Source organism: Camelina sativa, chromosome 1 (genome assembly GCF_030686135.1).
Source record: "Camelina sativa cultivar CO46 ecotype springtype chromosome 1, ASM3068613v1".
In the NCBI taxonomy this organism is placed as follows: Eukaryota; Viridiplantae; Streptophyta; class Magnoliopsida; order Brassicales; family Brassicaceae; genus Camelina; species Camelina sativa.
In genome coordinates this window covers 25,319,392-25,332,476 of record NC_141880.1, presented here as the reverse complement: position 1 = coordinate 25,332,476, position 13,085 = coordinate 25,319,392, and the positions used below count along the sequence as shown (strand labels likewise).

At 33.3% G+C, this 13,085-nt stretch overlaps 2 protein-coding genes across 2 annotated transcripts; both read left to right on the top strand.

Annotated features, from left to right (window-relative positions):
* Positions 1–5,883: 5,883 nt before the first annotated feature.
* On the top strand, positions 5,884–7,184 carry LOC147950342 (uncharacterized). The gene is made up of 2 exons (XM_087449648.1): positions 5,884–6,140; positions 6,624–7,184. The coding sequence occupies exons 1-2, from the start codon at positions 5,988–5,990 to the stop codon at positions 7,023–7,025; spliced, it is 555 nt and encodes a 184-aa protein (XP_087305774.1). The 5' UTR covers positions 5,884–5,987; the 3' UTR covers positions 7,026–7,184.
* A 2,862-nt stretch (positions 7,185–10,046) lies between these two features.
* On the top strand, positions 10,047–12,228 carry LOC104709949 (uncharacterized). Its single transcript, XM_087513041.1, has 2 exons — positions 10,047–10,062; positions 10,181–12,228. Exons 1-2 carry the CDS (start codon positions 10,047–10,049, stop codon positions 12,226–12,228), a joined length of 2,064 nt encoding a protein of 687 aa, XP_087369167.1.
* Positions 12,229–13,085: the final 857 nt, after the last annotated feature.

Sequence of the window (13,085 nt, the reverse complement as noted above, 5' to 3'; positions counted from 1 at the left end):
TTTCTTAGTCATGTCAAATTTGTGGGCTTCTGGTAATGGGTTATATCCAGGAGGCGTCACAACACTGTTTATAACTCATTGTTTTGCTCAGCAAGTAGCAAACAAGAGATTAAATCAGCATAGGTCTTAAAACCTTTCTCGCGATATTGCTGCTGGAGCACAATGTTACTTGTGTGAAATGTCGAGAATGTTTTCTCCAATAATTCCTTCTCGATGACCTTAGTACCACACAACCTTAGGATTGAGACATTCTTAAAAGCTCTGAGTTATACTCATCCAAGGATTTAAAGTCCTGGTTCCTTAGGTTTTCCAATCGAATTGAGCCTTTGGTAGGAGCACCATCTTTTGGTGTCCATATTTGCTTTTAAGCTCTGTCCAAAGGTCAATAAGATTATCTATCGTGAGGTACTGGTTTTCTAAGCTCTCAGCAAGATAATAGAGCATATGCATAATCGTTTTATGTCTACCCTTTTCAGTGCGATCATTATTATTCTCAATGCATTCGCATAGGTCCCTTTGATATATAATCATATTTGGAGATTGTTAATCTTTGACACTTATAAAATACATGACATGCATCAGATCATTAGCATGCAGTATTTGAGACTGAACTATGCCTTGCCTTTTCTTATAATTTTCGGCTTTGCTTTGGTATGCATGAAAACAAACAAATCTAGATAGGAACTAGCATGCAAGACAACAAAGTTAGATAGTTTTTTTTAATCCTATTATGAACACTTCACTTAATGTTTTAGAATTTTTCCTTTTACTAGGTAGAATTTCCTTTTCTTAAGTTTTCCTTTTCGAAATAGGATTAAGACAAGTTTTAGGAAAAAATATTTTCTTAAATTTTAGGATAATTACTAGATTGAATTTGGGAGTTATCCTAATAATTCTAGAAGCCTAGAACAAGTCTATAATTTTCGAGATTTAATGTTTATGGATCCGATTTTTTTTTTATTTACATGAATAGTTTATGTTTGTAATTGATCCAATATAGTTTCTATGAAAATTCCGATTTCATCAATCCTAAAAACAAGTCTATTAAATTTGATTTTTAGGGTTCATACAACTTAATTATATGCAGAAACAGTTTATGCAATAAACAGTTCTATAATACCCTATACATGATCCGATTTTTCTACTTATGATGCATGAACAATCAATCAATCAATCAAGCAATTTAAACAATCAATCCTTATCAAGCAAATTCGATTTTAGGTTCATTAGGGATCATGGATCTTAGTGTTTTATTAGTATGTGCAGTTGCAGGTTTTAGGGTTCAATAGTTTTTAGATTCAAATTCGATTATATGGTCCCATAGGTTTCGATTTTACCTTAACACGAAAGGGGTCTGACTGGTTTTGATCTGGGAGCTAAAGACCTCAGATATCTCTCACGAACCTTGAGCTTTGATGGACTATGAACCTCGAACTGAACCGCAACAGCTTCCCACGAACAGATCTCCAACTGCTCCTTGTACCGCGCACGTCCAGGAAACGCGAACCTCGATCAGGTTTTGGATAAAACTTAATCACGAGCACATGCTGCTCAAAGTGATCTTCGAACAAGGACTAGTCACAAACAAGAGTTGATTGTGTGCTAGTATGAGCGGTAGGGTTTGGGAAGAACAAAAGAAGGAGAGGCGGCGGTTTTAGGGTTCTTAGGGTAAGGTTTTTCTCAGCTGGACTTTAGAGTCTATCGTGCTGATAACGTGTTATGAATCTAGAGAGCTTAGGGAATAAATCTCTTGTTATTATTAATCATAATCGAATGAGGTTACATATATATAGTCAAGGACTTAGCCTAATTTCTAAACATAATAGAAAATACATAAACCGACTAAGACAAACCTTATGGCCAATGGGCCTTGAACAATGGGTTTCAAGTCTTGAATAAAGTATGGACCGTCAATGGACTTGGTTATGGAGTCCATCCTTAAATGGTTTATAACACCTATGAATTTAATTATGATATCGAATGTTTTTTTTTTTTTTTTTTGAGTATTATCATTTATTTATATTATATGGAATAGAAAATTTTCATAATTTTAAATTGATTGTATATGAGAAATATCTAATTTTAGTTAGTTTTGACTAGACACGTCTTCTTCGCTTTATATTATTAATTTAAAAAAATTAACGCTTGACTCTATTTAAAAGCTACAAGACGGCGAAATATATTTATTATATATATAGTCCATTGGTCAGATTGTCAGAACTCATTATTGATTTGAACACCGACCAAAATTAGGCTAATTATTTTGTAAATTCTTCATTCCATTTTTGTTATTAATTTGTAACAATTTCTTCTTCTTCTTCTTTTTTTTTTTAATACGAACAATCTTTTTATGTGTGAAAGAGGTCTTCTGTTGGACCTAATTATTCAACAAAATAAGAATTTAGGGTCTGCAAAACTTTCCAAAACTCCTTCAACTGAAAAAAAAACTTTTTAAATAATAATAATCTATACTAATAAAAGTATGAGTTATAAGTTCTTAAAGGCGTCCACATAAGATTTTAAACCTCCAATTGTAATTAAACACTTAACTAATTAACATTTTTTAAAATCTCCAGAATTTTCTATATTAAGTATTATTTTAAACAAGCAATCAGGATTTGACATGTCATTCATTAAAATTTTTTAAATTTCCAAAATTTTTTAGAAAAATGAACATTTTAAATTGATGGAAATAAAAAAACTATGCACAAAATCCCACATCGGCTAGAAAATTTTTAGACAATGGTTCAGAACTAGTATAAATAAGATTAATATGCTTCCAACAACGAATGAGCAGGAAAGCTTGATTTATCAGGTGTCCAAGTTTAAAAGTATATTCGGTTTGATCCGGTTTTTTATTTGATCAAATTAAAACTTTAAAAAGTTTGAAAAAAATAAATTATAATATTTTAAAATTTTAAAATTTTTAATATTATAAATATTGAAACTTTTAAAAGTTCTTAGCTTTTAAAAAGTTTTTAAATATTATAAATATTGAAACTATTTAAAAGTTTAAATATTATAAATATTGAAACTTTTAATAGTTCTTAGCTTTTAAAAAGTTTTTAAATATTATAATTTTTAAATTTTAAAAGTTTAAAATATTATAAATATTGAAACTTTTTAAAAGGTTCAAAATTTATTTTTCAAAACCATTTAAAAGTTTAAAATATTATAATTATTTATGTAAAACCTAAATTATCTTATTTATCTACGTTTGTGCTTTTTATTTCTTACGAGTTGTAAAACTATTTTTGTGTATGATTTTATAGATGAGTTGATATTCTTTCATTAATTTTTTATTTTTTATCTTATTTTTTATTTATATGAGAAAAGAAATGATTTTGTTCTTGGAGTTTGATGGATTAACAAGTTGTGTGGTAGTCTTAAAAAAAGGTTTTTAGTGGAAGAATGTGAAGAAGTTGACGAGGATGAAGAAGAAAAAGAGTATAGCGAAGAACCAGAAGGTAAAAGTAATGATAACGATTACCACAAAATTTGCAATATAAATGACAAGAAAGAATATGAAGAATAAGAAAACATTGAATAAAAAACACGAAAACATAGGTGGTAGCGATCAATTAAATATGAAAACAAGTTAAATTCATGATGATAAAATTGTTTTGTTTTTCTGGTGGTCAAATAAATGGTTTAGGATATATGAGGTCATCAGTTTAATTCGCCTCACCTGGATGTCGAGTTAAATTCAAGATTTTTTTTATATCAGATTTGATCTTATAACACAACTGCTTTTTATATTTCAAAAAATTATGTATCTGAAATTTAACTTTTTCCTTACTAATTTAATTTTTTATAAGATAATATTTTACTACCGTCATCAATCATATATAGTTTTCATCAAAATATATCAAATATATCCACATGTAGTGTGGATTCAAAACCTACTGATAAAAAAAATAATAAAAATAACAGAGAAAATATTTACTGGTTATATTTATTTGGTGACATCCGATAAAATTTTTGAAGGATTAGTATCACCATTTTGCAAAGATATTCACACACATGTTGAAACTTGCCCAAAGTTTTGTTACACAATACAAAGATAAAGCAATTGGTACGCTAAAAGCCTAGAATGAAATGGGAATAGTAAAATTTGGGTATTGGCAAATTCAATGGGAGGCATCCTTAACGCAACATCAGTCGTAGTAGTCTTACGGAAATTAAAATATTTAAATAATAGTATACACTTAAGAACACACCATTTAACAGTTCTTGCAGGAGACCATTTAACAGTTGTACCCACTATTCCACATTTTTATTATTTTAAAACCTTTAAGAACCCATCATGTGTTACATCATGTGTTGTAGCAATGAAGATGGCCTAACATCAACTATCTAACACTTTTTTGTTTTTTTGAGTGCATGTTCTCTTTTCTGATCAAAGTCATTTTAGATTTCACATCAGTTTGGTACGAGAAAGCTAATGTTTTGAATTATCTTATGCATAAAGTGTTAACAACACACTACTCACTCTTTTTGCTTTCTACTTTTTAGACTTTTTAAATACTAAAACTATGCAAAATCCTTGCTCAATCAAACCCGGTGGTAGCAGTAGACATTCCATCAAAATCGAATCAAACAAATAATAATAAACATTTTCAAAATAAAATTAGTTGGTTGTACGTACGGAACTAAACCAACATACATTATATATTTGATCGAAATATATCAAAGAAGAATGAAACAAATCAAAGCAGCCTTAACTAAACTATAATTTAACCATAACTAAATATGGTGAAGCAGATGGACAAACAAAGTTCCTCAACAGCCAGGCAAACCCGCACAACAAAAAGTTAAGGAAAGCCCCGATACCGGCTTAATTACCACCTCGGATAGCTTTAAGGGACAGGGTGAAAAAATCAGATGTTGGAATTCGAAACTATATTATGGAAGCCGCGATACCGACTTATAATTCAATAGTATTCAAATAATGAATTGAACCGTCATCAAAATGGTAATCCTACTTAGTGGAAACGACGGGTACCACCAATACAATTGGTTTTGCACACTATCAATAGATTAATATCATCACTAAACGACGTGCTAATCTATTGTCAACTTATAACCTAACAAATAAAAGTTCAATTTACCAACGGATCAAAACAAAAAGAAACATATAAAAGCTCAAATATCAGTTTGATGGTTTGTTTTGTACACGACATTGACAATGACAAAGACTTTCTTTAAGAAAACCATTTCGTCTTGTTAATGGAAAACTGAAATCAACGTCCAACGTTACCATTTTACTAATAGATTTATTTTACGTTGGTGGCTAAAGACTAATTTTACTGTAATAGTTAAAATGTACGTTGATAAAGCATACCCACACCATGTCACACCATCTAATTTCACCAAAAACCAAAACCTATAGCTATATTCATATTGTTTTCAACTTTTTTCACACTACAAGAAAACAGTCGATTTGCGAGGGAAATCTGTGAGGACATTTTTGCGACAGATTTGCGAGTAGTTTGCTAGTTTAGCGAGGGTACTTGCAATTCCCTCGCAAAATTTGCGACGGCGATATCCCTCGCAAATTTGCGACGGATTTACGACAGATTTGCGACTCCGCGAAACATCCTCGCAAACACATCGCAACTCCCTCGCATATTGCGACGGATTAGCGATGACATTTTCCGTAGCAAATTTGCGAGGGAGTTGCAAGGACCGATGATGTCGGCAGCCACGTTTTTCCCGAGTGTAACTGTTTTGTCGGCAAAACAGTAAAAGCCTCGCAAATCCCTTGCAAAAAAATAATATTTTAAAATATCCCTCGCAAATCCCTTGCAAATTTTCCTAGCAAATCCATAGCAACTATTTTTAGTAGGCCTATAAATAGCAAGTTTATGATCCATGGAAACCACAACACAAAACACTTCCAACAAACACACTTTGAATACGAAAAAAAATATTGTGAAAGAAAAAAGGCTAAAAAAAAAACCTAAACACTTTTAAATTATATAATAATGTTTGGAGGCGGGCAACATGAGGTATACACATTGCGACGGTGGATGTACAATCACAGAGATCCGGAGACCGGTGATGTGACGAGAGAGTTTTGTATGGGTTGCGCGCTTTCATGTACCAGGCGACAAACCAAGACTTTGCTCGTCAAAACGGTACAATATTTTGTCCATCTCCTAAGTGCTTCAACGATAAGTATTTGGAATTTAATCTAGTGAAAAAGCATCTTTATAATAGAGGATTTATGCCAAATTACTATGTATGGTTTCGTCATGGAGAGGGTTGTAGCAGTAACGTTGGAAGTAGTAGTATGAATTATGCTGTTGATCAACCTAGTAATTATGGGCATCAAGAATCTGATCAATTTGGTTTTTATGGGTATAATGAGGAAAATAGATTTCATGATATGGTTAATGATGCATTTCATGAAACTACTGCTGCATTTCCTGAGAATAATACGGAAGAACCCAACGTAGATGCACAACGTTTTTATACTATGTTAGATGCTGCAAATCAACCTTGTTTAGTTTGTGATAACTTGGGATTGTTTAGTTTGTGATAACTTGCAATTGTTTAGTATGTGATCCATTGTTTTCTTTTGTATGTTTGTAACTTGTCGTTTGTTGTTTTGTTTTTAGGTTGCTCCGAAGAAGAAAAACAGAATTTTTGGGGTTGGTTCTCTGCAGTTTGAAGCGTCCTCTACCACTAGCTGTCCGCAACCTCTGTCTCCAGCTAATGATCCGGTTATCTTGGCTCAGAAGCTTGCTGCCGCTGAGAAATGCATTCAAACCCAGGCGACTCAAATCCAAACCCAGGCGAGTCAAATCCAGGAAAGTAGTCAAAGAATGCATAGCTATGATGCATACTTTGACTATCTCGCGGAAAAGGATCCTGAGTTTGCTGCCAAGTTTCGATACCCGACCAACCAACAAGGGAGCAACCCAGAAGGCACCAATCCAGAGGGCAACACAGGTGAAACGGGAGCAGCTGGTAGCCAAACTGGGACCAGAAACGTGACCTCTCTCTCTCAATCCTTTTAAGAACTCTTCTCACTTTGTTCTGATTTTTGTTTTGTAAACATGACCATCTTTGTTTTGTAAACTCTTCTCACTTTGTTCTGACTAGAAACGAAAACATGACTTTTGTTTTGTAATATTTATGTTTTATTCTATTTTGAATTTTCAATTCTGTTCTTCTTATTATTATTTTTTTTAACATCTAAAATATTATTCACAAAAAAAAATCAAACATAAAAATGGTAAAAGAAAAAAAAATTAAAAATGAAGAATTGCTACAAAATTAGCGAATATCAACAATACTAGGCAGATGGACGTCGCAAAGTAGTCGCAAAATTTGCGACGGATCGAACATTGCGATGGAAAAAAGTCCTTGCAATTTGCTTGACAATTGCGAGTACAACCGTCTCTCGCAATGTGTGTGGGATTTGCGAGGAATATGTCCCTCGCAATTTGGTTTAGATTTGCGAGGGAAAATATCCCTCGCAAAATTTGCGAGGGAATTGCGATGTCAGCTTATTTGCAAGAAGCGATTTGCGAGGAATAGTTGTGTCTCGCAAATCCCTTGCGACTGTCGATTTGCGAGGGAATTGCGATGGATTCTTCCATCGCAAATCGACTGTTTTCTTGTAGTGTCAGATTTGAATTCGAGACGTAAATAAATTATAAACTTTCACAAAATGAAAAAATATAGTGGGTATTTTTACGTCATATATATGTTCTTTTTTGTCAAAGTATATATGTGTTGGTGGCCAAAAACTAATATGTGTTGTTTTCGTATTAAAAAGAAAAAGAAAAAACACAGTTAAGTTATGGTTTTGGTAAGTCGCTATCAATATCATATCCCCCTAAAACTAAATAATAATAATAAGTGGTCCTCAACTAGTTTTCTCAAACCAACGGTGGAGAGGAGAAAGATGATTCTTCTTCTGTAGTTCTACATCATTTGCTTATTATAGAATTTATACATCGATCCTCTCGTATTTAAAATATTTTAATTTCTTAAATCACTAGAGTTTGATACTATTTTCTAACTTTCTATAATTTAGATTAAAAAATTTGGGATATATAATGCCAGCTACTGATGGGATCAAAAAATAGATTAAATTAAAATATACTACAACTAATATATCAAAAACTGTTTTGCAATGTTTACTATAAGAACAAACAAATTGGATAATGTTTAGATAATTCAGATAATGAAAACCAATATCCGAAACGTATAAAGCGTGAATTTACATTCAAGTATTTTAGTAGATAATTTTATACTTTGTTATAGGGGAAAAAGCAAACTGGATAATAAATGGAATTCATAAATTATCCAGTTACATTCCAAAATGAATAAGAACTAGGTTCACGTCAATGTTTTCAAAACCGGACTGGACCGGCGGTCGAACCACGTTAACCCGCGAACCGATAGTATATTCGGGTTAGATTAATATCAAAACCCAAAGAAAATTGAACCGGTAAAAAAACCATATCAACCCGCCAAAAACCTAAAAACCGGTGAACCATTGAACCGAATAAAACTGGGTTCTAACTTTTTTTTGTAAAAACGAGTGCAATTAATTACCTTTCTAGTTTTATTTTTAGCAGTAATAGGGTTTCTTAAAATAAAAATTCCCGTAATTGAACTTTTTACTTTTCATATTAGTTTTTTTTCTTTTAATTTGAGTTCTCTGCAACTCACACCACAAATCTTCAAAATTAAGATAATTTTATTGAAACTAATTATTTTTATAATAAAAGATGTTTGATCAGTGCATATTTTGGTAATCAATTTGGTGTTCATTTTTTTCTCTAGTGTACGTAATAGAAGAGAATGATTACTCAAATATTTTATTGGTAATGATTAGTTTGTTACACTTTAAGTTTATTATTTAAAAAAAAAATTATGAATATTGAAGTATTTTATTTGGTGTAACCAATTATATCATAGTTGTAATCATTGAAAAAAAAATAGAAAACATATCCTTCCTTATTATTTATAAAAATATCATCAAAATCAATTGAACCCGGTTGACACCAGTCGAACCGTATTGACTCATGACCCAGAAGCTTTCCCGGTTCAGTTACCGGTCCGGTTTTAAAAACATTGGTTCAGGCCCGTGCAGGGTTAATTTCAAAACTAAATTTGTAATCAGATTTGCAATATATAATGTATGTACGAATATTCTGGACCAAACTCTATAATACCCTTGCAATCAAAAGTTTATTCATCAATACCCTTTTGTGGTCTAAGTACCCTTTGACAAAGGTTGACCAACATATGGACCAACATATACCCCTAAATCAAAAAGAAAAACATGTGGACCCCATCAATTTTTTTCCACCAATCGGGTTCCTTCTCTCTCCCCTCTCTCTCCCCTCTCTCTCCCGATCTCTTCCCCGCTCCCCCATTATTGCTCCTCTCCCCCTTCCAATCGATACAAATCGAGTCCATAGAAATCGATTTGATTCCAAACGAAAGCAAAAGATTGGGATTGAAGCAAACAGCAAAGCAAAGCAGAAGATTCAGGTGATATTCTTACATTTATTTACCAATGCAATTAGGGTTCTTGAGGTTCATCCTAAAGCAATTAGGATATATACCTTGAATACTCATTCAATTTATTCTCATTTGTATTAGTGTCGAAATGGGTGGCATACTAAGTGGATTGTAACACTTCATTCGAACTGAATCGTAAAAATATTCCGAAATAAATAGTGATTTTGTGGAGTCGATGTAGTACAACTGGTAGACTAGGTATAACTGATACGAGTACAACTGGTAATAGTTTGGTACAACTTAAACGGGTACAACTGATACAATTTTGGTACAACTTGGTAATACTATTTACACGACAGAGGTTCCAATGTGAGTTTTTTATTTTATTTCAGGCACAATGAATAATAATCGTCGGATATCATCGTTTTTGATTACGGGGGATATTATGCAACAAGGGAAAATGAACTAAGATGGATTTCAAGAGAAAAAGTTCATCAATCTCTTAGAATGGAGACATCTATTGAAGAGGTCAGTTATTCTGCATTGATGCAGAAAATATGCAGAAAGGCGAAGGTTGATGAAACTATGACTGAGCTGAAATTGAGTTACGTTCCCGAATCAGTGCATCCTAAGAGACCGATACACATACATGATGATGATGATCTGATGTGTTATTTGGAAATGAATCCAGATCAATTCCAAGTTTTGCATGTGGAAGTCGTGAATGATGTTGAAATAAATCAGGGGGATGAGCAAAGTCGAGGGACTGTAGGTTGTTCACTTAATGAGGAGTTGATTTCAAGTAGTAGAGCGACATATGAGAACACGATGTATGAAGGTGAGCCGTCTGAACGTTTTGAGATGATGGAGAATAGTGATGGGAACATGGTTCTTTATCAAGAACAGTCTGAAGAACGAGCAATAGCAGATAACTGTGATATGATTGAAGGTTCTGAGGTCACACCAGTTGTAAATCGTGAATGGGAAGATGGTTTGGATTTGACTTTACGTCAAGAATTTGAAAGCAAGCAAGCAGTTAAAGATTTAGTTGAAAAAGCTGCACACAAGAACTGTTTTGAGTTTGTTATTGTGAAGTCGGATACTAGGTTGTTTGTGGTTAAATGCTGTGAATTTAAAAGGGGTTGCAAGTGGTCTTTACGAGCTGCGAGGAATGGGAATTCAGACAGTTTCTCGGTCAGAACTTACAACAAGACGCATACGTGCTTGAGGTCAGATACAAGTACAATGAGGAGAAAAAGGAGAGGCACACCACATTTAGTTGCATCAGTTTTGCGTGAAGATTACCCATGTTTGATAGACACTCCAACTCCCAAAAATCTCATCCCTTTGGTTCAATCAAGAGTTGGTGTTAAAGTGTCTTACTCGACCGCAAATAGAGGAAAAAAACTAGCTGCATATGATCTTCGCGGTACTCCAGAGGATAGTTTTAAGTTGGTGCATTGTTATATGCACATGCTGCAGACAATGAACCCAGGTACAATTTCATTTGTTGAATTGGATGAAGCACAGAGGTTTAAGTACTTGTTCTTCGCCTTGGGAGCGTGCATTGAAGGCTTCAAAGCTATGAGAAAGGTGATCATTGTTGATGCAACAAGTATTAAAAATGTCTATGGTGGAGTACTAATCGTGGCTACAGCTCAAGATCCGGATCATCACCATTATCCGATTGCATTTGGTATAGTTGATGGTGAGAAAGATACAAGTTGGACCTGGTTTTTCAGCAAATTGAAATCAGTTGTACCAGATTGTCCTGAACTGGTCTTCTGTTCTGATAGAAATCAAAGCCTAATCAAGTCAATAAATACGGTGTACCCGTTATCTCATCATGGGTATTGTATTTATCATTTGTCCCAGAATGTTAAATTGAGCTGCAAAAACGTGAACAGGGATTTAGTTGCGACGAAGTTCATGGAATGTGCTAAGGCTTACATAGAGCCTGAGTTTGAGAAACTCTATGCTGATTTTATCAGAAGGTATCCAACTGCAAGTACTTATCTTGATAATCATGTAGGACAGAACAAATGGGCTCGATGTTATTTTCCAGGAGCTAGATACAACATAGACACCACTAATACGGTTGAATCTATCAATGGTGTCTTTCGATTTGCAAGGGCATACCCGTTATTACCAATGATTGATGTGATTGTTAGTAAAGTGGCTGAATGGTTTAACAAATACAGGAAGATATCCTTAGAGACTCCGAAACAGCAGAAACTAGTCCCTTTTGTTGAGACACTGATGCACACAAGGTGTTCTGAAGCAAAGCTCTTACCAGTGACTGAACTAAACAGCTATTTTCTGGAATACAGCGTGACTGGAGTTGATGGTAGTAGTTATGTGGTTGATCTGAGAAGGAAAACGTGCTACTGTAAACATTATGATATTGACAGATATCCGTGTGTGCATGCAATTGCTGCTGCGATGGAAGCAGCAAGGAACGCTGGTAATGAGATCCAACTGCATGACTTGTGCAGTAAGTATTATTGGATGGAGCAGTGGGCATTGGGGTATTCGAGGACGATATATCCAGTTCCTATCATGTCTATGTGGATGGTCCCTGACGATGTACGTGCTAAGATTGTTCTTCCTAAGTTTTATGTCACAAAAAGAGGAAGAAAACCAACAAAAAGGATTCCATCAGCCGGAGAACATGGACGCAAGAAGAAGAAGAAAAATTCGAGTAGGAGCTGGTTTGATAGTGAGGGTTCTCGGACTTAGTTTCTTATTTGGAGAACTTAGTAAAACTTGTTTTTTCCTCGGTACAACTATTGTCATTTGTGTGTGTTTGTTTTTGTGGATTATCTTGATAGACATGTTTGCTTATCTTTATGGGAAAACTTATTTCAGTTAAATTGTGATTATCTTCCTTAGGTTAGTTGAAAAAAATAATTAAATATATTATTTATAATTAAAAATTGTAATTAAAATTTTATAATTAAAAATAATTAAAAAAATATGATATTTGTTAACAACAAAAATATTATATAAATTTTCAAATAAAAATAAATATGATATTTGTTAACAACAAAAATATTATATAACTAATTGAAAGAAAGAATTGTCATAACAATTTTCATCATATTCAAGGTTTACCATGAAACACCATATACTTTAAGGGTTCATTTGTCGTTGTAAACCACATATAATTACAAAAGTTTAGGAAATTATCTTTTCAAACATATGATCGCATGAACATGTGTAAATGTATCTCAATTAACCGTAAACCATGTGTGCAACTAAAATTATTGGGCTTTGACATGTTATAACTAAAAACAATAAAAAATTCGGAATTGTACAACTTGTCAAGATCGGTACAATCTGAAAACTTGGAACAACTAGTGCATTTTGGCAGCTACACATGTGTAAATTGGCGGCTACACGTGTGTAAATTGGCGGCTACACGTGTTTTTTATGTGTCCCAAACAAAATTTCAATTTTTGAAAAATTAAAATTGAAGCCAAGTATGCTAGGGCGGGTTTAGGCTCGATTTTGCGATTTTTAGGTCAAAAAAAAAATTATTTCTCTCCCTCTCTTGTGATTTCTGGGTTCCTACAAAAAAAATCATTTCTCTCCCT

Excerpts from the sequence above, each read along its gene's own strand:
- LOC147950342 (XM_087449648.1), top strand. The coding sequence starts at position 5,988 with ATGTTTGGAGGCGGGCAACATGAGGTATACACATTGCGACGGTGGATG. Across the intron at positions 6,141-6,623 it reads AGACTTTGCTCGTCAAAACG|GTTGCTCCGAAGAAGAAAAA; the intron begins GTACAATATTTT and ends TTTTGTTTTTAG.